General features: G+C 39.5%; 1 protein-coding gene across 1 annotated transcript in view; it reads left to right on the top strand.

The window, feature by feature from the left end:
- The first annotated feature begins 9884 nt into the window (after positions 1 to 9884).
- Positions 9885 to 27559, top strand: part of REC114 (REC114 meiotic recombination protein) — a 101508-nt gene continuing 83833 nt past the window's right edge. The window contains exon 1 of the mRNA XM_047736095.1: positions 9885 to 10048. Within this exon, the coding sequence (XP_047592051.1) occupies positions 9890 to 10048 (159 nt within the window). The 5' untranslated portion in view covers positions 9885 to 9889. The remainder of the gene's footprint in view (positions 10049 to 27559) is intronic.

The following is a 27559-nucleotide window of genomic DNA, read 5'->3' as shown; positions in this document are numbered from 1 at the left end:
TTTGTTGCAGGGTTCCTGGGAGGCTCAGTTGGTTAAGTGTCTGCCTTTGGCTAGGGTCATGATTTCCAGGTGCTGGGATAGAGCCCCCAGGCAGGCTCTTTGCTCAGCTCTTTGCTCTGCTTCTCCCTCTGCCTCTCCCCCTCCCCCAGTTCTCTCTCTTTCAAATAAATAGATGAATAAATACTTTTTTAAAAATGTATTTATTGCTTAAATGGAACATAAAATTAGTGAATACCAAACTATTCCTCCTAGGGAAAATACAGGGTTGGGCTCCTGAGAGTCTACGGAGATATTTCAAAAACCAATCAACACGTAACTTTGTTTAATATGTGTTTCTGCTTGATGAGACATTGCTTAATATATATAGTTGATCCATTAACACAAAATTCTTGGCCAACAGCGCTATAACTCGTGTCTAACACACCTATTTTCTCCATAAGGCACATCACAACTTCCTGAGCTTAGGAAACTAGCTATCACTTTGGAATTATGCTCGGGGTCCATTTCAGATGGCTAACCTACTAACAAAAAAGCACAAAAGGTGCAACCAAAAAAACAAACAAAAAACCAAAAAACAAAACAAAAGTAGCACTAGGTAGACTACAAAAAGGATACTTGTTTACAATAGGAGAACTGAAACAAGAAGGTGGAGTGTTGCCTTGTTTGACCTCAGATGAGACTAAGTGTCTGATGACTCAAAATTTCCCCCTTTACTGCCCATGTCGACAAATGACCCACAAAGGGCACAGGTACTGATTTTGGGGTTACAAATACATTTTTGTGAATAGGCAAATCCACAAGTACAAAATCTGCAAAGGAAGATTAAGTGTATCTATAGCATAATGACTTTACAAAGTGAAGGCATTCATGCTGCAAGTAAAGTCAAGAAATATTAACATTTCCAGCATCTCCCTGGGGCCCTCTTCCAACAGGAACCACTGTCCTGACTTCTAACATCATAAATGAGTTTACCTATTTTTTCATATCAGTGTAAGCATGTGTTTTGTACTCTTGTTCTGGCTTTTTTTGGGTAAATGTTACATTATTTATCCATGTTGTTGTGGGTTATAACAGTATCATTCATTTTAAAGCATTTTTACTAGTCCATTCTGTACAATTAGTTTTGTCAGAAGTGAATTTGTGTTCTTATTGTTGCTTTCGTTGGCTTTCCTAGGATTATATTTCCTCATGAATTTTGGCTTTTTGACTTTCAAGTTCACTTTAAGTAAGTTTAAGGAAGCTTTCTGCTTCTTCATCTTTCTCTTACTTTCTCGTAGTATAGTGGGTGTGCTGGTGCTTTCCCCTGACCTCTGAAGGCCCCGGTGTCTTACGGGCGGTGTTTCAGCATACTTCCCCTGCAGCAACATTGAGGATATCCAGTCGCAGAGCCTGCAGGAGACTTGGCTCAGGTCCTCCTTGTGAGGCTGTGTCCATCCATCTGCCTCGGAAGATCCCCATTTTCCTGGAAACATTTACACCAAGCAGCAGAGTGGCAGCTTCCTGAACCCCCTTCAAAGGAGGTGCACCCCACTCCAGTTCCTGGTGGCATGCAGGGAGCCCGACTCTATTCCATGCCTTGAATGGAGCTGTTTTGTTTCTGTTTCTCTGCTGGAGTCAGTCTCCTATTGCTGTTGTCTGGGTCCAGACCTGGAGCCTGGCCTGCCCTTGGTTGGCTTCATCCTTGCTTACTTTTGTGTATTTCTGGTTCCAGGGATGCTTCATCCCAGTATCTCTTTTTGGTTATCTCTTCTATTTGACCTGTCATTGCTGTGTCTGGAGATGGGAGAAGTCGTTGAGGACTGAACTTTACTATGCTGTCTGGAAGTCTGTAAGGCTTTATCAGCAAAGCATTTTTATTCTGAAATAAAGAAAGCACCATTCAAGAGTCCCCATCCAGGTGGAAACAACCCAAATATCCATCAACCGGTGAATGGTAAACAAAATGTGGTGTATCTATATAATGTAATATTAGCCAGCCATGAAAAAGAATGAATTACTGCTGCATGCTTTTACACGGATGAACCTTGAGAACATTATGCTAAGTAAAAGAAGCCAAAGAAGAGAGACCGTACATTGCATTATTCCATTTATATGAAATATCCATGATAGGCAAATCCATTGAGACGGAAAGCAGATTGATGTTTCTAGGAGCTGGGGGAGGGGGAAGTGGGGAGTGACTACTAATGGATACGGGATTTCCATCTGGGGTAATGAAGATGGTCCAGAACTAGATAGTAGTGATTGTTGCATAACATTGTAAATGTACTAAATGCCACTGAATTGTATACTTTAAAAAGGTTAAAATTGTGAATTTTATGTTATGTGAATTTTACCGCAAGACACCTCTCTGCAAACCATCCTAACTGTCCCTGTTTGAATGTATCAACACAATACTGGGTCAGTATGTTCAGTGAGCATCTTTCATACTGTGAATTATTTGTCTTTGTGTCTGTCCCGCTGATGTGGGAAACAAAGGGAGAAGAAAAATTATTAAATCTCCTTACTACCTACAGTCCGTTGACAAGTCCTTGAAACACACAGAGTGACTCTAGGGACTCAACTGCCTCAATGATAATACTTTGCCAAGGGCAAAAGCCTATTCTAGCCCGACCCCCCCCCCCCACCAGGATCCTGTAAGTCTACTTTAATGTATTAAAATTCCTTTGGATACTTCCTTTATCTCTAAACCCCTCAAGATACATGTTGGCAATCATCCCCCAAGCATGTGGCTTCCCCCAATGGCAAGCATCCCCCAATACACATCTGAAGGGTCTCATGACTAAGGTTTTATTAGATGGTAATAGGTTACCTTTTCCCCACAATAGCTAGCCCCCTCAAGGTCCTGGAAACCTTCCTTTCAAAACTCCTTAGAGACTTACACTATCCCTAACCCCCTCCCAACATGAAAGTGTATAATGAGCTACTCCTCATGACCCTGATGCAGCTCTTTCTGCCCATGGATCCTATCCCCGTGCTTTAATAAAATCACCTTTTTGCACCGAAGACGTCTCAAGAATTCTTTCTTGATCATCGGCTTCAAACACTAACGTTGTCTTACCTCCATCACCACTATCAGACCAAAAGGTGCTTTCAAGAAGAGGAGTGTGAGGGGCACCTGGGTGGCTCAGCGGGTTAAACCTCTGCCTTCAGCTCAGGATCCAGGCCTGCATGCTCAGCAGGCCTGCTTCCTCCTCTCTCTCTGCCTGCCTCTCTGCCTACTTGTGATCTCTGTCTGTCAAATAAATAAATAAAATCTTTTAAAAAAATCTAAAAAAAAAAAAAAAAGGTGGGGAGTGTGTCCTATTCACCTTTGTTTCTCTGTCATCCGGCTTAGTGTCCAGAACTAGAGTATGCCCAACAAATATTTGCTGAATAAATGAATGAACAAATTAGTTAAACTCACATGACCACCAAGAAAAAAAAACAAAAAACAAGTCACTCTTCCTCTAAGTCTCACAATTTATTTTTAGAATTACCCCCTGGGGAAAGGGTTTTCATTCTGGAGCATACTGTGATGCACACAGAGCTGAAGCCTTTTGTGTGAGGAAACAGGGCCAGCAGCCACGACCCGACCCGGCCCTGACCCCTGACCATCCCTGGGGGCCCCTACAGCTTTGCCTTCCAGCCTCTGCCAATCCTCACCTAGCATCTGCTGGAGGGCAGTCACAATGGCTGCAGGCTCAATTAATCAACATATTCCTAATAACTAAGCTCAGAGATGCTTCTGCTGAGTCACCCTCCAGCACAAAGCATTTTTATTTATTTATTTATTTTTTTTACGATGCTCCCATCTGTCCTCTGGGGTGTGAATTGCAAATATGGCAGCCTCACTCTGTAGAGTGGGTTTAAATGACAACCCCTGGGTTAGGCAACAAACAGTGGAATAAACAACGTATCAAATTGGGAGAGAGTCCAAGGGTTCCTATATTTGACTATGTATTTGCAGACTTTAGGGATATACATTTCCCCAATATACCAGCTATGAGATTAGGAGTTTGAGATGTAAAAATGTCTTTCTTGGCTTATGCTACAATTCTTTAGGACATGGCCAAAGATGTTTCTTCTTGTTCCAACTCACGTGGAGATAAGGGCAGGAAAGGAGTCCTTAACCATTTCCCTTATGTTAGCTGTTTATACTCTCAAAATTACTTTTAAATGATCACTTTCACTCTCTCATATTAAATTTGTAATCTTTTCATTAACAGATATTGAGAACCTACGATGTGCCAGGAATTCTGGACTCCAACATAAGTAAAACGTAATCCCTCTCTCCAAGGTATGAGTTCGTAGGCTATCTTTAGGATTTGCTCCAAGTTCCTATTTCTGATTCTAACCCAGCTTTGTAAAAAGTGCCCCCTAATTTACCAGCTGGTAAACATTTTTGACCACCTTATGATTCTCTGTGCTTATAATAAATGGAACAAGTCACTGTTAATCTCTCCTCGTGTTGTCCTAACGATCAGCAGCCTGTGGACAGGTTGGGATTGTCTGTGCCCAATCACACTGAAATCCCTTGAATTATCTGGAATGGAACAGTTTGTTTTTGCCGTGAAAGATACAGAGTAGGCACTCGAAAATAATTGCTTTCTAGCAGGGAGCCTAGAGTTCCGTGGAAACATGCCCTTCTCACACAGCATCCCCAGGTTCTGACATCATGAAGACTGATCCGGTCTGACTGACGTGAATGGCTTTTCTGGGAAACCCCACAGCAGTCCACAGTGCCCTGCAGTTCCAAGTCACTCCGGGTAGTCCCCAGAATGTTGCTGAGGGACATGGCAGGCAGAGTAATGATGCATAAGTCTCTGTCATCTAGGAGCCAGACCCAAGGAGACTGAAGGCTTCATTTCCTCTGCTGACTGAATGTATGGGGTCCCTGGTCTGCTTTGAAAGGGATGTGCTAGGATTTCAAAGCCAGCCCTGCAGCCTGCCAGCAACGATGCTGACTACTCATGCAGCCAATATCTCTCTGTCATTCGTGCCACCTGCAACACAGAGTAGCACAGTAAAATAATTTGTGATCAAAAATGTTCAATGAAAGAAAGAAACTTTTTTTCACTTCCAGGCGAGGTTTTTGGTGTTGTTATTGTTGTTGCATTTTTTGTTTTGTTTTCTTTTAGTTTTGTATAAAACAGGTAGGTAATAGTTGGGGCGCTTGGGTGGCTCAGTCGGTTAAGTGACTGCCTTCAGCTCAGGTCATGATCTTGGGGTCCTGGGATCGAGCCCCACATTGGGCTTCCTGCTGGACGGGAAACCTGCTTCTCCCTCTCCCACTCCCTCTGCTTGAGTTCCCTCTCTCGCTGTGTTTCTCTCTGTCAAATAAATAAATAAAATCTTAAAAAAAAATAAAAATAAAACAGGTAATAGCCTCCGAAGAGGGAGGGAGATGTGCTAGCTCATAGTCACCTGTCATTCATTAATCCCAATCACAAATGCTATTGTTCTGCTCCTGCCAATCAGCATGGCATTGGAGGGACCGCTTCAAATATGAGAGTGACTTCTTCTTCCTCATCTTACTGCCTTTTCACTCTCTTTTTGTATGCAACTACATTGTAGCCAAATACAAGAAGGCAGAGGAACTGTCTGCCTTGTTTGCCACTGTCTTTTTTCCAGTTCCTTCCCTCAGAAGCAGACCCTGGGCCAAAGATTCATGCAAGTAATTTATCTGAGAGGTGATTCCAGGAAACAGTGGTTGGGAAGGGAGACAGAGAAGGGAAGTTAGCCAAAAATAGAAGCATTACGAAGCAAGTTACATCATGGGTAAGTGGAGCCTAATCCCATGGGTGAACTCTGGGAAATAGGGTATTACACAAATCTCAGAGTTATCCCACCTGAGGAGTGAGGAAATTGGGGTATTTATATGTCAATTTTCAGCAGTCATTGGTAGACAGCCGTTCCTATGTAACATTAATTGTACAGGGGAGAAAATGAACCTTAAGTCCGACTTCATTTACTATAAACAATTTAATGAAAGAAGGGTCATGTACCCAGATGTAAAAATTGGAACCATAATTTATCTAGAAGAAAACATAGGAAAATATGTGTACAACCTTAGGGTAGGCCAACATTTCTTAGGACACAAAAAACACTGGAAAAAAAAAATCTGAACGATTAATAAATTGGACTCCAGTCAGAATTAAATAATTCTGCTCTTTGCAAAACATTATTAAGGAAATGAAAAGGCAAGTCACAGAATGTTTTTAATGCATGCATCTGACAAAAGACTTATATCCAGAATAGGTAAAAAACTCTTGCAAATGAATAATGGCAAAAGATTTGAACAGACACTTCATAAAATAGGATATACAAATGGCCAGAAAGCCATTGGAAATGGGGCTCAATATTATTCATCATCAGAGAAATGCAAATTAAAACCACAATGAGACATCACAATAAGTCCACAACAGTTGCTAAACTGAAAGGATTTGACAAAGCAAATGTCAGCAAGCACAAGTGGACCTCTCAGGTGTTGCTGGTAGGAGTGCCAAATGATACAAGGATTACTGCCACACATTCCTTTGCAGGTTCTTATAGGATAAAACCTATCTCTCTAGAATATAGCAATTTCACTCCTAGGTATAGATTGAAGATAATCGATAGCACGTATCAACAAAAAAGACTGGTACAAAAATGTTCATAACAGCTTTTAACAAAATACAGAAAAAAACCCGAATGGCCATTGACAGGTAGAGAACAAATTACAATACAATCATACAATAGAATGCTATTGAGCACTAAAAAAGGTTGAACTACTGATACACATCACAACATGGGATGAACATAAAGACAAAATTATACCAACCAAAGGAAGCACATATAAAAGGGTACATTCTGTATGGTTTCATATATATTAAGTTCAGAAGCAGGAAAAGCCAAGCTATAGTGATAAAAATCTGACCAATGCTTGCCCTTGGGAGTTGGAGAGTGTCAGGAACAAGACATTCCTAAGAGAATCTGGGGCTTTCGGAAATGTTTTATATCTTGTCTTGGATGGTGATTATATGAGTATTTAGAAGTGTCAAAACTTGCTTGTAATATCTGTGCTTCTATTGTGTAAAATTGTACCTTGATACATATTATAGATTTATCTTTAAAAAAGAAAATACAGGGCGCCTGGGTGGTTCAGTCCTTAAGCGTCTGCCTTTGGCTCAGGTCATGATCCCAGCGTCCTAAGATCGAGCCCCATATCGGGCTTCCTGCTCAGCGGGGAGCCTGCTTCTCCCTCTCTCCAGCTCCCCTGTGCTTGTGTTTCTTGTCTCGCTATCTTTATCATTAATAAATAAAATCTTAAAAAGATAAAAGAAAATACAATGACCATTAAAAATATGGAGTAATTTGCTCAGTGTTCTGCATCCTCTTCCCCACTCCCTCCACCTTCTTGCTAGACAGTAAGCTTCAGGAGGGTAGAAGCTGTACCTGGTTTGATCTCTACTGTATTCCCAGCACCAAGTATAGCATCCAGGATCTTTTGAATGCACAAGTCACATTTGTTAATATCGTAAGTTTTTAAGAGTCTCTGTGCATTGTACTGTGGCTTTCTCATATCTCCCTTTGCAGACATGATTTGTTCTTGGCAGACGCTGGTGGCCCCAGAAGCTCAAGCACAGGTGCATTGTCTAGGAAGGGAGCTTGCAGGTGGGAACCCAGCAGGGCCCTGGGTGTCCTTGGGCACTGACAGGGTCCCAACTGTGAGCACCATCTGTTCCTGTGAAGGGTGTCTGACAGCATCTTCAGTCCTGGACCTGGAAGGTGAGTGCCTCTGAGACCGAATGTCAGGCTCCTGTTCCCATCCTCCTGCCTACAGGGAGCCCATAGAAAGTCTCTTTAACCCTGTGATTAGAAAGCACCAACATGTGTACCACTTTGTAACTGACCAACTATTTTCCCTCATATGGTCTTATTTTATCTTTCCTCTGGCCCTTTAAGATGGGTATTTGCTGGGGCGCCTGGGTGGCTCAGTGGGTTAAGCCGCTGCCTTCGGCTCAGGTCATGATCTCAGAGTCCTGGGATCGAGCCCCGCATTGGGCTCTCTGCTCAGCAGGGAGCCTGCTTCCTCCTCTCTCTCTGCCTGCCTCTCTGCCTGCTTGTGACCTCTCTGTCAAATAAATAAATAAGATCTTTAAAAAAAAAAAAAAGATGGGTATTTGCTAACCCTATTTTACAGAGAGGTTAAGTGACTTCCCCAAGGTCACAGGGCTGGCAAGTGGTGGAACTGGGACTCACATCAAGTTTCTAACTATTTACTACTATATTAAATGTCCTAGTGCTGTGTCATTTAAGGACCTTCAGAAGCAGTTTCTGAAATCTGAAATGGAATGATGAGTAACATTAATCCTCTGCCTTGAGTGCAGTTTGTTCTGTATGCCCCTGAAAGATTAACCTGCCTAGACCACCATTATAACAGTATCACTCCCCTACACACATTTTCCATGCTCCTTATCACCTACCAAGTAAAATTCACTCTCTTTAGCTGCTGTTCTTTGCTCTTTTGCCCCTGAGGCCTTGTCTTCCTTGAAACACCTTCCACTCTGCCTGGTTGTGTCACTATCTCCATCTCTGAAACTTTGTTCCTCAACATGTCCTCCATATGGAATATCAGTTTCTTCTATATTCCCTTGGGGAACTTTTTCTCACCCTTAAAGTTCGCACTGAAATGCCACCACCACTCTTCATCTGAATTCTCAGAGCACATGGTTTGTGCCCTTTCCGTGGCAGTAACTATCAGGTATCATGGGTACCTCTCATTGTCTTCCTTATAAGATCCTAGGAGGCTAGACGCATGAGCTCCTAGAAGGCTAGAAATATGCCTTACCCATTTCTGTAACCCCTGTACTGACCAGTGTAATTACACACTATGGATATTTAATCAGTGCTTTGTAGAATGGATAAACTACCACCTCTCTAAACATTGTCTATGCATTTACTACCCTTTGACATTTAGTTTTAAAAATTATTTGCATTATAACTCTATTTTATGTGTTTGGTTAACATAGTCTCCATCCTCTGTATACTCTGCATCTGGTTTGACACAGACCCAATGAATACCTAAATTCTTCCTGAGTGGGGCAGACGCTTGGAGAGACTGTGGAGACCACACTTTTGCCCTGGCTGTGTAACCTTGGACAAACCACTTTAACCCTCAGGACCTTATTTTGCCTCCCATTTATTCAATGGGGGCAGTAATATCTGTTTTGCTTCTTTAATTCACAAGGTTGTTGGGAGGACAAATGAAATAACAGAAGTGCTTTGTCGACTATAAATCACCCAGACCTGTCATTTAGTTGCACCTGCTGCTTGACTGGGGCACACCTTTTATAGCCGTCAGCATCCCACCCAATTGCTCTTCTCTTTGGGAAAGAACTTGACAGTCTGGAGTATGTCCAGAGGGCCACAGGATGAGGAGAAAATAGCCTTACTTCCTGAGTGGCGGGCGGAATTGATGCAGTGTTGTGATGGGTTTGGGTGGGCCATTTGAAAGGCTGCTGTTAAGGGAAACACATTAGTCCACGCAGCCTCGGAGAGCGGGCCTAGTCCCAGCGCGCAGAAGTTAGTTTTCAGAAATGTCCCAATCTGAGCGTTTGGACCGGCTGGACCGTGACTTGAGCTGCCTGAGGGCCCCAGGGTAGCAGAAGCGAGGCCCATCATCATTTACAAGCGTTACAGCCCCACTTCCAGGTGGAAGTTACTATCTCCACTTTGCCCACCAACAGGAGAAGGCGCACGAGGTCCTGAGTGACGCCCACAATCCCAGCAGCCCCCTGCACGTGTCTCCGGGGCCTGCCCATTGGCTTCCACTTGCGGGGAAGGTGGGCCTTGGGCCATCTCGCTTCCTGATTGGTTGGCTGCGCGGATTGGCAGGGGCCCGCTCGCTGCGCACGTCCCGAAGCCCGATATGGCAGAGGCGGGAAAAGACCCCGCAGGCCTCGCGTTCCCGGGAGGAGGTGCGGCTCAGTGGCCTCTGCAGCGCTATGGCCGCTTCATGCCGTCGGGTACCGGAGAGCCGCCTGGGCTTGGTCAGGACGTTGGGGCAGCGTCTTCCCCCACATGGAAGGTGAGGCCTGTGGGCAGGAAAGGCCGCGCATGCTCAACTCCTGGAAAGAGAGGGAAGACCGGGGCTAGCAGCCACACTGGGCCTAGTCTGCCGCCCAGGCGGGAGGAGGGGACACCGCGGGACTGACACTACTGGCTAGCCAGGAGCTAACGGGAAACATCTGTATGTAATCTCATAATTGGAGCCAGTACATTCTCAAGATAATTACGCAAGGCAGTAGTCTTATGTTCAACAGATTAACGAGCGGTAGTTGTGTGTGAGACTTGATTCAGGGGCTGGGGATATGTCAGTGAACACGGTATGTCCCTACCCTCATTTATGTTTTCAGCCTAGTGGGGGACACAGTATTATCCAAATAACTTACTAATTATTTAAACCAGTTCCATACCCTTATGTGGAAGGAAGGGTTGAGTAGTCCATGACCAAGTTATGCCAGGGGCGGTCAAGCACTCCCACAGAAGAAGAACTAAATTTAAATCCTTGCTTTGCTGCTGAGTTTCTCTGACCTTGGTTGAGTTGTCGATCCTCTTTGTACCTTATTTAACTTACCTCAAAATGGAGATAATAATAGTGTCCCCTTCATAGCATCGTTGTGAGCCATGAATAAGTTAATATATGTAAATTACTTCGAACAGTCCTGGTAAAATTATAGAAGCGTTTGCTGTTACTATTTTTTGTTGTTGTAGTGGTGGTATGTTTTAATGCCAGGAGTTGCTAGTCATTCATTTCCTTTTGGTAAGCTTTCACTGTTGGTTGTGGACCCTGAAGTTTTGGATTATGCCTGTGCATGCATATGTTAGTGTGATTTGGGTAGAAGACTAAAAGAACAAATACTTCAGGTAGCATTTGCAGCATATGCAAAGGCCTTACACCTGGAAAACCTCAGCACGTGTAATGTAGAGAGGAAAAGAATAAGGCTGGTACTTAGAGAACAGATAGAGTGAGAGCATAAGGTGGAGAGACAGGTGCCTTGTGAACATTATCCTAAAGCTAGTTGGAAGCCACTGAAGGTTTTAAGTAGAAGAATTTTCATATTGGAAAGATCACTCTGGTTGAAGTCTGAAGACAGAGTTGAAGGGGAATATGAGAAGATTCAGGAAGATCCCTTAGAATGCTGTTGTTGCAGGCAAGTGATGATAATGACTTTGACTAGAGTGGGGCTGCTTTGGAGAGGATGGCAGTAGGGATAGGGAAATGGGACATATTAAAACTATATTTTGGAATCCAAAATGACAGCACGTGAAGGTTGGTAGGATATAGGTGGTGGGAGTAAAGGACTTCTGAGCTTCTAGCAGGAGCAACTGGGTAGATGGTTGAGGAATGGAAAGCACTGGAGGAGGAACAGTGAAAGAAAGATCCAAGGCTTCAGTTTTGGATGTATTGAGTTTAAATGTGTTTGAAGCATTCAAGTAGAGCTGTTGAGGTAGTTGGGTATGCTGGTGTAGAAGAAAGATGTGGGCTGGAGATGAATGTGTCATCAGCATGAAGGTGGAATTTATAGTTATGAGATTTCAGGACCGAGTCCCAAGATGGCCCAACATTTATAGGTTAGGTAGAGGGGACAGAGTCCCTAAAGAAGATTGACAGGGGACAGGGAGTTGGGGGGGTATCCAGGAGAAAGTATCAAAGCTACAGAAAGTTATTTTAAGAGGGAGAGAACAGTGAACTTTGTTGAACGATGCTGCAGAGTGGAGAAAAAATGATGGCTAGGGGGTGTCCATTGGATTTGGCAACATGAAGATCCTTACAGTATTTACCAAGGGAAGTTTCAGTGGAGTGAAATGGTGGAAGCCAGATGAGATGGGCTGGCTGTTGGGTGACTGGTAGGTGAGTGAGCAGAGCCACCATGCCTAGACAATTCTTCTGAGAGGCTTGGCTGTGGATGAGAGTAGATATGGGGCATAATGAACTGTTCACCAAATCCTCAAATATTAGATGTAGGGCACCACTTAAAGCTTGAAATCAGTACATCTAGAACCATAAAAAAGGCATTCAGTGCCTCCTTGTATTCTTATAGAATGTATATCCGGAGAAATTATATAGGCTGCAAACACAAAAAAGGATGAATAAAGTTAAATTGAAGGATGACTGATCTATTATTGTGTTTTATAAAAAACAAAAACAAAAACAAAAACCAGGGACGTTTGAAGAATATGTAAATTCTGAGACTGCCCAACACTTTCCTTCACACCTTCTCTTAACACCCCTTCAAACCCTTTCTCCTAAGGCTCCTGTATTGGGTGCATTGGCTCATATGCCCTATGGGTAACTCTCGGATTCTTATCCTGCAACCAGAGGCCATGGACATTTGGCTATTGTAAGGAGTTCATTGTTATTACAGTTATTTTTCCCCTTCTTTTTGCAAAGCTTTTCATAATTGCTTATGAGGAATGGCACTTTTCAACAGTTTTCAAATGTTTGGCATAAAGCCACAGCTACAGTGACAAGAGATGAAGTTGGCTTTTGCAGTGCTTTTGAAAACAGAACATTTGTACCTTCCTTTGAATCTGTGCTGAAGCATCCTACCTGCTGTGATCAGTTTCAGCCTAGGTCTGTCATTTTTCTTTTTGGAAAAACGAAAGAGAAAACAAGATTTGTTCTATTTTATGTGCACTGTGACTATTGTGCAATAGTAATAATGAAAGATGAGCCATCTAAAGAACTGTACTAAGTCCCATGTGAATTTCTGATTTTAAAAATATGTGGTACCTGCAGTAAAAAAATGTGTTAGGTAAAGCATAAAAATATATTATTGTGGAGGATTGAGTCATTCTGGTCGTTTTTTCCTAGAGAACTTTCAAGTTGAACTTGGTTTAAACTACTTTGAGTTTTTTTTATTTTTATTTTTTTCTGAAGGTATAGCAAGAACTGATCTGGTATTTTTCTGTATAGTTATTTAATTACAGAGACTTTGTCACAATGGCCACATGCTAGGGGCCACAAAAATGTTGACTCAAGAGAAAATATGGATAGTACAACAAGTCTTCTAAGACTTGAAATCCTGGTTGAGAGGGGAGGTCAAATCTGAGACAAATATTATATACAGAACATCTAATATATGTATATCTGTTTGATTTATTTGTCTAAATTGAATTATTATGAAAAGTAACTCTCTGGAGACAAGTTAATCAACAGTTTGGAAGCAAATAAGCTTTTTATAATACTATAAAAAAAGTGTGAAAAAAATAAACATTTAGAACTATGCTACTCAGACTTCATTGTGCACAGAAATCACATGGGGATTCTTTTTTAATGCAAATTCTGACTCAGTAGGTCTAGTATGAGGAATAAAATTCTGTAGTTCCAGCAAGTTCCCAGGTGATGCTGATGCTGCTGGTTCTAGGACCACACTTGGGAGAGGCAAGGGTTTAGAAGACCGGCATGAAATGGGCAGCCATATAGTAAAATTAATAAAATGAATTCATGGAGTTATGAAGTAAGGCAATCAGATTCATAATGAATATGCAAATGTCTTGTTAATAGGGTTAATATTTAAGCCATCTGTCATTTAAGTGGAATGAGCAAATGAAATACAAACTTGAACTTGGTTTTAATTTCTTACATCTGTTCGCCCAAGCCTTTCTGAAGAGATTATCATAACAACAGATTGGTCCATTTTGTGTATTTTATATCTGAATATAATTTAGCTTACTAATTTGAGAATAATTTTGAAAGGTGATGTTAAATTGTAGGTTGCTCTTAAGTTAAAGTTTTACTATGTTTTTCAGATTCCAGGATTTCTTAGACATGCCCTAATTGGTTGAACCTGACAATTTCTTATTTTTTCCTTTCAAAGGGAAAAAAATGAACCTTTAATTTTTATAGGAGGAACTTAAAATAATTGCCCTACTTAGAAATTAAGAAATAGAATATGAAGGAGGTGAACTTCTAAATGCAGATTCAACATAAGATATACTTCAGGTCCTCTCAACAGTGTCCTTTTCTTCATTGTATTCTTAGTGCCTGCATATTAATACTTAATATGTAGCAGATGATTGCTTGTTCCTCAGTGAATGTTTGAGTGTGTACTAACTTTTCTAAACTTTCCTTATGATAATGTGATAATTATGGCATGATAGTTACTATTTATTAAGGTGTTTACTTTGATTTATTTCTGACAGAAGTCCTATGGAGCAAATATCATACCATTTTATAGATAGGTAAACTAACACTCAGGTGTGGTGGCTTGCCCAGGAACACTGGGGTAAGTTAAGAATAAAGAATTTATTCAGAGCCTGGTTTAACTGCCTCTAAATGTTGTGCTTTTAACCACTATGCTGTTTGCCTCTGAAGTGTTAACATTTCATATACAGAATAGCATTTCAGTTATGTAGATCAGGGATTTTGAGATTAACACAGAGTGCAAATGATAAAAATGACAGGTTGTTTGTTTGTTTTTAAGGAAAATTTAAGATTCAGTAAAACCCCAAGAAAATGATTTTTAAAATAGTAGTTCTTCTTTACATGTCTGGTAATTTTTAATTGGTGACTGATGTGAATTTTGCCCTGTTGGATGCAGGATATTTTTGTATTCCTATAAATATTCTTGAATTTTCTGGGATAAGTTATCTGGAAACAGTTTGATCCTTTCAAGTATTGCTTTTAAGCTTTGTAAGGTGGGACCAGAGCAGCATTTGACCTAGGGCTAATTTTTTTCTCACTCCTGAGGCAAAACTCTTCAGGGTGTTCTACCCAATGCTCTGCAAATTATGAGGGTTTTCACCCTAGCTGATGAGAACAGGCACTTTTCCCTGCCCTATGTGAGGTCTTGGGATTGTTCCCTTAAATCTTTCCAAGTGGTTCTTTGCCCTGCCTCACATATGTATATGTGGAAGAGTTGAGGAATCTCTGCAGGCTCGGAAGTTTCTCTCTGGTATTCTTTCCTGTGAACTGTAGCCACACTGTCCTCCCTGGACTCACGTCTCTAGCCCCTCAGCTCAGGGAAGCCTCACCCTCTTCTGCCTGGGCTCCTCCTCTCAGTGCTTTGGCCTGGAGACTTTCTCCAAGAAGTAATCTAGGGCAGTCGTAAGACTCACCTCCTTTGTTTTCCATTATAGCTCAGGAATCATGGTTTTCATTACCTGGTATCCAGTGTCTTGAAAACTGTTTTTTCCTCTAATTTTTTCTGTTTTTTAGTTGTTTGAGGCAGGAGGGTATATTTGGTTCCTATTACTTTGTTGGCCAGAAATGGAAGTCTATAGTGGGTCATTTGATTGAGTTCCACTTTGTCATTTTCCATGTCAGTTCATCAGTTCAACAAAATGTTATTAAATTGTCTACTGGCTATTTCGCATATAGTTAGGCACTTGAGAGGCTATGGAACTGTTCTTGTGCTTTCATCACAAGGACCCTGTAAGAACATGTAGAGGGCCTGATCATAGAGCAGTGTTTCTCAAGGTGTAATGGGCTGACTGCTTTCAACAGTCTCTTGGGGTGCTTGTTGAAAATGCAGTTTCATGGTTCCTGCACTGGACCTAATGAATTAGAATCTCTGGGGGTGATACTCTAGTTATATTTACGTACTGTGGGCCATCCTCATGCCCCAATTCTGAAGGAAAGGTGGGGAAGAGGGAATAATTGACAAAGTAATACTGATACTCTTACAATTTGTATTTTCGTCAGCCTCTTCCAATTTAATTTTTTAATTAAATTAAAAATTTCCAATTATTTTTTAATTTTCTTTAGATCTGTCTTACTACCATTTTATAGAAGCTGAGGCCTGCCTAGGCTAACTGGCTTGCCAAAGGTTTACATAGGAAGTAGAACTAATTCTAAAACTCGGTTTTCCTCAAGCCAGTCCTCACTGTGCTGTACACTTCCTACAGTGGTATTTTCTCTTTTGTAGATGTAGGAGTCTCCTTGAGAGTTATTTTTCATGCAGCTTATCTTTTCTGAAGAGTTAGCAGGTTATATTTTGTATTAATTACAATTGATATTGACTCTGAGTAACAGAAAATATAAAATAACAGCGGATTATATAAGGTGAAAGTTTATTATTCTCCATATAAAAGTGCAGGGCTGGTATGACACTCCACAGTGTCAGGAACTGAGGAGCTTTCCGTTTTTTTCTCTGCCACGCCTGGCCATGGTCTAATAGTCCAAGATAGAAGTGATATCTAGATAGCTTGGTGGAGGAAGGGATCAAGAAGTAACAAAAGGATATATACCTGCTGTCTCTTACGGAAGATTTCCCATAAGCTGCCACACAGTGGCCAGAACTTAGAGCTGTGGCCCCATCCTAACTTCATAAACAGCTGGCATATGTAGTCTGTATTCCTCAAGATCATGTGTCCAGCTAAAACCCAGCAGTTGGAGAACAGCTAGAAGTCTGCCACATACTTTTCTCTTCTGACTCTGGAGACTGCCAAGAAATGAAGGCTTATTCCTGGGGTCCCTGGCTAGAGCTCAAGGGCATTTTCTTTCTTTCTTTCTTTCTTTCTTTCTTTCTTTCTTTCTTTCTTTCTTTCTTTCTTTCTTTCTTTTTTTTTTTTTAAGATTTCATTTATTTATTTGAGAGAGATTGAGTGAGAGGGAGAACATAAGCAGGGGGAGGGGAATGGGGAGAGGGAGAAGCAGACTGCCTTCTGAGCAGGGAGCCTGATGCAGGGGTCAATCCTAGGGCCATGGGATCATGACCTGAGCTGAAAACAGACGCTTAACCAACTGAGCCACCCAGGCACCCTCAAGGGCATTTTCTAATAATAATACCAATAACCAAAATATCCTGTTATTTAGTGCATAATTACAATATGGCCATAGATGTATACATTACTTGTGGGATTTTTATTTTTGCTTTTTTTTTTATGCACTTGTAATTGTGTTTATTATTGTTACTGTTAACATTTAGCCTTTCTATGAAAAAACAGAAACAAAATACTGAATTTTACAGTTTGGTAATGGGTATATAGCAGAATCACTTTCATTAGCATATATCTTCTACTAGTTTGTTGAAATAATTTATGAGTCACTTTAGTTACCAAGAGGGAAGCAGCTGATAGCCTACTTAACAGTCTTCCATGTTTTTCATATTTTGTGATGCATAAATCCCTTAGGGCCAATATATATAGAGCTGTGATACTTTCTGAGGGGTCTTAAAAGCGGGGGGGGGGGGACCCTTAATTGAGTACATAATCTGTCACATCTGAAGAGTAACACTATTTTAACCTTTCATCTAAGATAGAAATACATTTGAAATACTTTTCTGTATTTTCATATATTTAACTTTTTTCTGTTTAACTTTATTTTTTATTTTAGTTTTTTAGAGAGGGAGATGGGAGGGTGGGACAAAGGGAGATAGATGGGAGGATGGGACAGAGGGAGATGGGGAGAGAGAGAATCTTAAGCAGTCTCCATCCCCAGCAAAGAGCCCAATATGGGGCTCTGTATAGCAGCCCATGAGATCATAACCTGAGCAGAAATTAAGAATCAGTCACTTAACTGACTGAGCCACACAGTCACCCCCTTTTCTTTCTTTTTTTTTTTTTTAACTTTAGATTAGTGTTATAGTACAGTCTTGCCCAAATGTATGCAGGTAAAATATTAGGAGACTCTGATTTAATCATGTATAAGCTGTGCCTGAAAAGCCAACTTGTAATATAGGCAAGTTCTGGATTTCAGTGTGTCCTATCATATTGATGTTGAAATACCACAATAGACAGAGGTCAGGTTGATTTAAATCTTTTTCACCCCATTTTATTGTGATATAATTGACCTACAACATTAAGTTTTAGTTGTATGACATAATGGTTTCAAATATGTGTATTTGTGAAATGATTACCACAGTAAGTTTAGTTAACATCCATAACCTTACATAGTCACAAATTTTTTTCCTTCTGGTGAGAACTTTTTTTAAAAAACATTTTATGTATTTATTTGAGAGAGAGAGAGAGAATGAACAGGGGGAGGGGCAGAGGGAGAGGGACAAGCAGACCACCCTCTGAAAATGGAGCTCTTCATAGAAGCTAGGCGAGGTTGGATCCCAGGACCCTGAGATCAAGACCTGAGTCGACTGAACCACCCAGGTGCTCTAGTGATAAGAACTTTAAAGATCTATCCCCAGCAACTTCTAAATATACAGTACAATATCGTTAGCTATGGTCATTATATTGTATATTAACATCCCCAGAACTTATAAGTGGAAGCTTGTACCTTTTGATCAAGTTCAGGTATTTTGCCCGCCCACCTCTGTTCTCCACCAATCCGTTCTCTGTTTCTGTGACTTTGGGTTTTTTTTAGGTTTCACATGTAGGTAAGATCATCCAGTATTTGTCTTTCTGTGTCTGGCTTATTTCACTTAGTATAATGCCCTCAAGATCCATCTACGTTGTCAAAAATGGCAGGATTTCCTTCTTTTTATGGATGAATAATACTCTATCATGTGTATATATGTCTCAAATTATCTTTAGTCTTTCATTTCCAAATCTTGGCTATTACAAACAGTGTGGCAGTGAACAAGGAGGTTCATGTATCTCTTCAAGATAGCAATTTCATTTCCTTCAGATCTATCCCTAGAAGTGGATTTGCTGGATCATGTGGTAATTCTTTAATTTTTGTTTTTCGAGGAACGCCTATGATGTTTTTCTTTGTGGTTGTACCAATTTATATTCTCACCAACAGCATACAAGTGTTCCCTTTTCTTCATATCCTTGCCAGACCATGTTATCTCTTGTCTTTTTGATAACAGCCATCCTAACACATGTGAGGTAATAGCTCGTGATTTTTCATTTATATTTCCTTGAGGATTAGTGATATTGAGTACCATAGTATGTACCTTTTGAACATCTTTGGCAAAATGTCTTTTCAGATCCTTTGCCCATTAAAAAATTGGATTATTTGCTTTTTTTGCTATTGAGTCATATAAGTTGCTTATATATTTTGGATGTTAATCCCTTGTTAGATATGTGGTTTGCAAATATTTTCTCCCATTCTGTGGTTGTCCTGTCATTTTATTAATCCTTTCTTTTTTGTTAGTTTGATAGAGTCCACTTATTTATTTTTGCTTTTGTTGCTTGTACCTGAAGTGTCATATCCAAAAAAATCATTACCTAGACTAGTATCAAAGAGCTTTTCCCCTGTGTTTTCCTCTAGAAGTTTTATAGTTTCAGGTCCTGCATTTTTCTTCAATCCCCTTTGAGTTAATTCTTGTGAGTAATGTAAGAGGAGGGACTAGTTTCATTTTTTTTTTGCATGTGAATATCCAGTTTTCCCAACACTGTTTATTGAAGAGACTGTCTTTTTTTCATTGAGTATTCTTGGCTCCCTTGTCAATTAGTTGACTGGATATGCATGGGTTTATTTCTGGGTTCTCTATATTCTGTTCCATTGGTCTGTGTGTCTGTTTTTATGCCAATACCATACATACTTTTTTTAATGACCTAAATCTTAAGCCACATTTAGGTTAGGAACTAGAAAGAAGAGAAGATACAAATATGATAAATGTTTTCTCTGACACCTTAAAATTAATATCTTTTTCTGTGATGACTTGGTCATTAGAGATAACATTTTTCTTTGAGCTTTCCATATTGTGCCAATGTGAACATTCCAGTAAAATGCTAAACCATCACTCATTAAAAATATTTCCCAAGAACCAGAAGTCAGTGATTTTTTCTCAAATGCCTAGATTATATTAGGCATTATGACATTTGGAATTTGTAGAGTTAGAGCACTGTGTGTAGTAGTATCCTTGTCCTTTGCAGTAAGCTGAATACCTTCACTTAATCAAGCTTAGACCTAGTCAACAAAGAAAATGGAAGCCTCCTGTAAAACTTTTTGTTTTAAAGAAATTAAAACATAATCAAAGATACATAAAATAATGTAGTAAGTCCACATGTATATGTCACCAGCTTCAACAGTCATCAGCTCAGGACTAGTCTGGTTTCATCTGTATCCTATCCACGTTGTGTTATTTTGAAGGAAATCTCTGAATTCATATCATTTTATCAATTATTTCAGTTAACTCTAAAAGGTAGGGACTTTAAAAGAAATCATAATACCACTTTTGCCCTAAAAAGTTCCTTAATATTATCAAATATTCAGTGTTCACTTCTTAAGTGTCATAATTCTCTTTTAATCATTCTCTTTCATCCATTATGATTGGTATATCTCTTAATCTTTATGTTTTCTTTGATCTGATTCCCTGACCCACCTTTCTCCCTTCCTTGCAATGTTGAAACAAACAAACAAACAAACAAACAAACAGGTTCTACAGAGTTTCTGACAGTGTGGATTTTGCTGACTGCTTCTTTGTGGTGCAGTTGATCTGATCCTTGGGCCTCCCTAATTCTTGTGAATTGCTAGTTGAAGCTAGAAGTGGGATCATGTTCAGGTTGGGTTTTTAAAATTTTGTTTTTATGGCATGGGTACTTAAAGGGGGTTGGTTTTCTTCCTGTTGGAAGTATGTAGTACCTGTTTATTTTTCTTCGTGATGTTGCAGCTAGAGCCTAGAGCTCTAGAGCCATTAATTAGGAGTTGCAAAAGGTGATATCCTAATTTTATCATTTTTTTCTTCATTTATTATTTGGAACATAAAAATATTTCATATTCTTTATAGAAGAAAAAGTTCTTCATGTCGGCTAGTGTTTACATGGTGATTGGTTTGTATAGGAGAGGTATGATATATGTTTAATTATTTTCCTTCATTTACCACTGAAAAAGTTTTTTTTTTTTTTAGAATCCTCTGGTGCTGGAGAGTGACTTTTTTATTTTTAAGACTGGTAGTTTTTAAGGTCTTCTTCTATCCTTTCAATTCAGAATTGTTATCGGGTTGTATCTAGTGTGTTATTTCCCTACCCCCACCATCAGTGCCTGGAACTTGAATCCCTTGTATCTCATGCCTTTCTGCAATCATGGGATAGTTCCTGTTTGTTGAATCATTGTGTTTCCTCAGTCTCTTTCTACCCCTCCACTTTAGCTGTTATTATTAACACTTGTTCTGCATTTGATTCTTTGTTCCACATTACCTTATCTTACACACGAGTTCTTCCTCTTTGTAGTTTTGCTCTGTGTTTCTAAATATTTCTTCTACTTGCTTTTTCAGACCATTAATTTGGTTTCAACAATGTCCATCCAGTTCTTCAGTTAAGCTATTGAGTTTTTTCCTTAGTTTTTATAAGGCATAATTTAGCTCTAAGACTCTGCTTAAATGTTCTTAATTATATATATTATTGTAATTATGTATGTATGTATGTATATATGTATGTATGTATGTATGTGTGATATTTATATGTGTATGTGTTGTAGTTGAGGCTGTTGTCCATCTCCTTTGCAGTTTTGTTCCACTAGGAGCCACCTATTCTGGGTTTTCTGTTTGTTCTTCATTACTTTAGCCTACTAGGTATATTGTTATTTTCCTTTGTCTGACTTACACTTCTTTTTACCCTTGTGGCTCAAGTTCAACAGTGAATATATATCTTTTTTTTTTTAAGATTTTATTTATTTATTTGACAGACAGATTACAAGTAGGCAGAGAGGCAGGCAGAGAGAGAGGGAGGAAGCAGGCTCCCTGCCGAGCAGAGAGCCCGATGCGGGGCTCGATCCCAGGACCCTGAGACCATGACCTGAGCCGAAGGCAGAGGCTTTCACCCACTGAGCCACCCAGGTGCCTCTAACAGTGAATATATATATTAACTGGTAAATGTTGGGAGGTATATGAGTCTTACCTTCTGGGCCTTCCTAAAGGGTAGGAAGGACTCAGCTCAGTAAGTTGTCCATCTGCATTGTAACTTCTTAGAGGCTGGGAGACCAGTAAGAATTTCAGAATACACAGGCTGGTATTGCTCTTTTTCTTGGTTGGCTGGGGTGGGGGGGGTTGTCTACAGTTCTACTGGTAAGGTTCTTTCCCAAGAACTGGGACATTCCTATCTTTGTCCTAGGGTTCTTTGCTCAGAGGAGGGCCTCCTTTCTCTTGGGGGTGGAGAAAGTATGCCACCTCTTTTTATCTGAATTCTAAGACCTCAACCCCTCCTTCTGGCCAATTTGGATGCTGATTTTTAGTAACTGCTCAAGGAGAAGTTGTTGGTATTTGGTTTGGATTTGGGAAGCGAAGACTGCAAGGATGCAAACTACCATTTTTCCTAACCTCCTTGGAAATCTCTAATTAGACATTTTCAGAGTGTATGAATATACTACAAAAATCTTTTAGGTGAAGAATTGCAACAAATACCTGAAAAATAGAAAGTATTGAATTCCCAGCTATCTGGTTAACCCTCTAATGCCTTCAAGTCTTCGCTCAAGCCTCACCTTCTCAGTATGTCTACCCTGACCACCCTATTTATATTGTAATTTTCATGCCTTGTCTTTATACTCCTGTTCCCCTTACCCTGCTTTATTGTTTCCCTACCTTCTGTACTTTCCTATATACTAGATAATTTACTAATTGTGTTTACTTATTACTTATTTACTTATTATTTTGTTAAATGATGTGCCTAGAGCATTTGACACCCAAAATGGATAACTTTTTAGCACTCTGCTGCCTAAATGATGACATTATTTTCATAAAATTTCCACAAATGAAATCGTTCATTTATTATATAAATAGTAAACTCTTTTATTGAGCTTCATTATTATAATCATGGCAGTAAAATAAATAAGAAAAGGGAAATACACACTACAGTACAAGACAGGAAAAAAGCACAACCCTTTAGCTAATTGTTTTTACATCTTGTTAACTTCTGAACCTTGATTCTTTGCTTAGAGGCTGATATTTTATGTAATTAATCACCCACAAACTAACAAGTGATTAAAAAACCTGAATCTCTCAACGGTACAGTTTAGGCAACTAATGATAAAATTACTGTTTTATTCCCTTTTTTGTTCTTTAGTTTGAAACATTAAATAATTTTAAAATAATGTTAAGGATACTGTTCAAGTTTAGCAAAATATTTTGAGTGTGAACTAAAATTTGCACTTAAAAATGTTCCATCTTGTGCTTGCACTCTTGTCTCATTTAAGTTTAAATTTTAAAATTAAAATTAAAATTTTAAATTTTAAACACAGGCCACCTGGGTGTCTCAGTTGGTTAAGCAACTGCCTTCGGCTTAAGGTCATGATCCCAGAGTCCCAGAATCAAGTCTCAAATTGGGATCCCAGCTCCAAGGGGAGTCTGCTTCGCCCTCTGACCTCCCCTCTTATGCTTTCTCTGTCTCTCTCTCAAATAAATAAATAAAATCTTTTAATAAATAAATAAATAAAACTTTAAATGCAAATATAAATAGAGGTCCCAGCTTTGGACAAATGACCGCATTGGAGTAACTCCAATCTGTTTGCTTTTATAATCCCTATGCTATCATTGTTTGTTTTGAATCTAGTTGAAATGCAGAAGAATGTAGTACTGCAGGGTTGAAGTGAACTTCGTCCTAAGAAAGGGTTGGAGACAAGAATTTTGCATTGAGCAGACTTGAAGTATGTCAAATCTTTGTGAGCTATTCTTGAAAAAGATGTATGTGGTTAAGTATGCATATATGTGGGCCAACATTATAATTGGGAATTTCCCAAATGAATGTGTGAAAAGCAAAGTTTATTAAAGAATAAATACTAAAAGTCCAATAATTTGAAGCTTACATATGTTTTATTCAAACTTAGCAGTAACTATAGTGGTTGTTTAGAACTAAGACCCAACAAAAGACTTTTTCAGGGAGAGGTAGTTCATCAGTGACATTGGTTAGAATTGTGGGCACATGGTGATAGTAAAAATCAGATTGCTTGTTAGTCTGTTTGACTATTGTATATAAATTCTTGACACAGCATTCCCTTATTGCCTGAACCAGTGTTCACTGCTCTCAACATCCCACCCTTAGAATGCCACTAATTATATTTGTTTACTGTAGTCTTTAGTGTACCCTTGCCCTGCATCCCATCCCCCATTAGCTCCATGAGGGCAGCTAATAATTTTGTTCAGTTATGTTTCCCGTCTAAAAAATGCTTGGAGTCTAGTACGTGCTTAATAAATATTTGTTGAATGAATGAAGCTCAAGGTCAGGGACATTCCTTTCTATTTTTTTTTCTCCTTTACCAAATATTTATAAAATAAATCACTATATAGTGGGTACTTTATTAATGTTAGCTGACTGAAATGCTTGATATGTGGTTTCTTTAATCTCTACAGAAGAATTTAAAATTTTGATTGTTGCTGCTGTTAACAAATTGCTACAAACTTAGTGGCTTAAAACAACTCAGACTTACTAGCTTATAGTTCTGCAGTCAGAAGCCTGAAATACATCTTAATAAGGCTAAAATCAAGGTGTTTCTTGATTTTAGAATCTAGGGATTTTTTCCTTCTGGAGGCTCTAGGGGAGTATGTTTCTGCCTGTTCCAGCCTCTAGAGGCTGCTTGAATTCCTAGCCTTGTACTAATACCATCCATCTTCAAAGCACTTAGATTTCCTACTCTGATTCTTCTGCTTCCCTCTTTCCCTTGTAAGAACTTTGTGATTATACTGGGCTTACCTGGATAATCCAGGCTACTCTCCCATCTCAAGATCCTTAACCTGAATTACCTCTGCAAAGTTCCCTTTGCCATGTAAGATATATCCACGTGTTCCGGGGATTAGGACATGGAAATCTTTGAGAGACCATTATTCTGCCTGCCTCAGTATCTTGCCAATACTAAATATTCCTATCCATGAACAAAATATCTTTCTCCATATATTTATGTGTTTGTAAATTTCTGTCAATTTTCAGTGTGCAGATCTTTTTCACTTTTTTGTCATATCCCTAAATATTTCATATTTTTGATGCTGTTATAAATGTTGATATTTTTAAAATTTCAAACTCTAATTGTTTTTTTCTAGTTTGTATAAATTTAGTTTTATTCTAAGAAAATCAATTAGATTTTCTACATAAATGATCATGTTGTCTGAATTAAGACTGTTTTAATTCATTCTTTTTTTTCTTTTTCTTGCCTGATTACAATAGTTAGAACCTCCAGGATAATGTTGATAGGAGTGGTAAGAGCTAACATTATTGTCTTATTCTTTATCTTAGAGAGAAAGCTTTCCATCTTTCCTGCTAACTGTAGGTTTTTCAGGGGCGCCTGGGTGGCTCAGTGGGTTGGGCCGCTGCCTTCGGCTCGGGTCATGATCTCAGGGTCTTGGGATCAAGCCCCGCATCGGGCTCTCTGCTCAGCAGGGAGCCTGCTTCCTCCTCTCTCTCTGCCTGCCTCTCTGCCTGCTTGTGATCTCTCTTTGTCAAATAAATAAATAAAATCTTTAAAAAAAAAAAAAACTGTAGGTTTTTCATAGATGCCCTTCATCAGCTCAAGGAACTTCCTTCTCTTCCTGGTTTGCTGAGTTTGTAAATGAGGAATGGATGTTGGTTTGTGTCAAATGCTTTTTCTATATATTTCTCACTATTGAGGTGATTATATGATTATTCTTTTTAGTTTATTAAGATGGTGAATTATATTCAGTTCAAAATCCTTCTAATTTCTTTTTTATCTTATTTACCCATAGGTTATTTAGAAGTGTGTTACTTAGTTTCAAAATATTTGGGGAGTTTTTTTTTTTTTTCAGAGATCTGTCTGTTACTGATTTCTAATTTAATGTTAGTTTCGAGAGAACATACTTAACATTTACTGAGACCTGTTTTATGGCCCAGAATTTTGTCTGTCTTGGTAAATGCTCTGCATATACTAGAGGAGAATGTGTATTTTGCTGGTACTGGGTGAAGTGTTTTATAAACGTCCATGAGATTATGTTGGTTGATACTGTTCTTCAAATCTACGATTATTTACTGATTTTCCATGTACTTGTTCTATCAATTATTGAGAGAGGGGTATTGACAGCTCTGACTATAATTGTGGATTTGTATATTTCCTCCTGCTGTTCTATCAGTTATTGCTTCATGTATTTTTAAGCTCTGTCGTTGGGGACATAAATGTTTAGAATAATTATGTCTCTTGATTAACCTACCCCTTTGTCACTATGAAATGACCATCTTTATATCTTTTGATATTTTTGCCTAATGTTAATATACATACTCCAACATTCTTTGACTAGTATTCTCATGGTATATGTTTTTCCCACTCTTTTGTTTTTAACTTGTTTATATTTTTATATTTAAAATGCATTTCTTGGGGCGCCTGGGTGGCTCAGTGGGTTAAAGCCTCTGCCTTCGGCTCAGGTCATGATCCCAGGGTTCTGGTATCGAGCCCCGAGTCGGGCTCTCTGCTCCGCAGGGAGCCTGCTTCCTCCCCTCTATCTCTCTGCCTGCCTCTCTGCCTACTTGTGATCTCTCTCTCTCTCTCTGTCAATAAATAAAATCTTTAAAAAAAAAATTAAAAAAAATAAAATGCATTTCTTGGGGTGCCTGGGTGGCTCAGTGGGTTAAAGCCTCTGCCTTCGGCTCAGGTCATGATCCCAGGGTCCTGGGATCGAGCCCAGCATTGGGCTCTCTGCTCAGCAGGGAGCCTGCTTCCTCCTTCTCTCTCTGCCTGCCTTTCTGCCTACTTGTCTGTCAAATAAATAAATAAAATCTTTAAAAAAATGCATTTCTTATAGGTAGCTTATAGTCGCACTTTATCTTTTTGTCCTATTGTCAGATTGCCTTTTATTGGGAGTATTTAAGCCATTTATACTTACTGCAGTCATTGATAGGGCTGGGCAAAATGTCTATAATCTTACTATTTGTTTTGTATTTGTCCCATCTGTTCTTTGTTCCTTATTTATTTTTATTCTGCCTTTTAGATTGAGTATTGTTTGTAATCCCATTTATCAAATACCTTTTAAAGAAGGTAGGTAAACAGATAGCAAGTAAATACAAAGTAACAAAAGTGGAAAGAACTGTGGAGGAAAGCAAAGTTGGAAAAATGAATAGGGGGACGCCTGGGTGGCTCAGTTGGTTAAGCAGCTGCCTTCGGCTCAGGTCATGATCCCAGTGTCCTGGGATCGAGTCCCTCATCGGGCTTCTTGCTCGTCAGGGAACCTGCTTCTCCCTCTGCCTGCCATTCTGTCTGCCTGTGCTCGCTCTCTCTGACAAATAAATAAATAAAATCTTTTAAAAAAAAGAAAAAAAAAGAAAAGAAAAATGAATAGGAGCAATCTGGTTTGGTAATTAGAGGAACTTGGTGGCAGGTTTGGTAAGATGGTCAGGGAAGGTGTGTTACCTGAAAAGATGACATTTAAGAAAATGGAGTGAATCATGTAAATGTAAGAGAAGAGAATTTCAGTTAAAACAGGATTGTAAAAACCCTGAGGTTTTTCATCATGAATTTATTTGCCTCTTGGGTTCAAGGAGCAGCAAGGAGGCCGTGTGGATAGAGCAGAGTACATAAGTGGATCATGAGAGCAGAGGGGCAATGGAAGCTGAGTTGTGAAATACTTTGCATGAGTTTCTGAATGAGATGCTGGGCTTTGAGCTGCAGGGCTTTGAGCTGGAAATGATGTGATCTAACTTAGGTTTAAAAGGATGACTCTAGCTACTATATTGAGCATAAACTGTGGGGAGGGGCAGCAAGAACACTAAGGGAAAGCCAGTGAGGAGGTTTTCATGATAATACAACTAGAGATGATAGCTTAGA

Source organism: Lutra lutra, chromosome 7 (assembly GCF_902655055.1).
Source record: "Lutra lutra chromosome 7, mLutLut1.2, whole genome shotgun sequence".
In the NCBI taxonomy this organism is placed as follows: Eukaryota; Metazoa; Chordata; class Mammalia; order Carnivora; family Mustelidae; genus Lutra; species Lutra lutra.
Note: the sequence above shows the minus strand (reverse complement) of the source record. Positions and strands in the feature narration are given on the sequence as shown.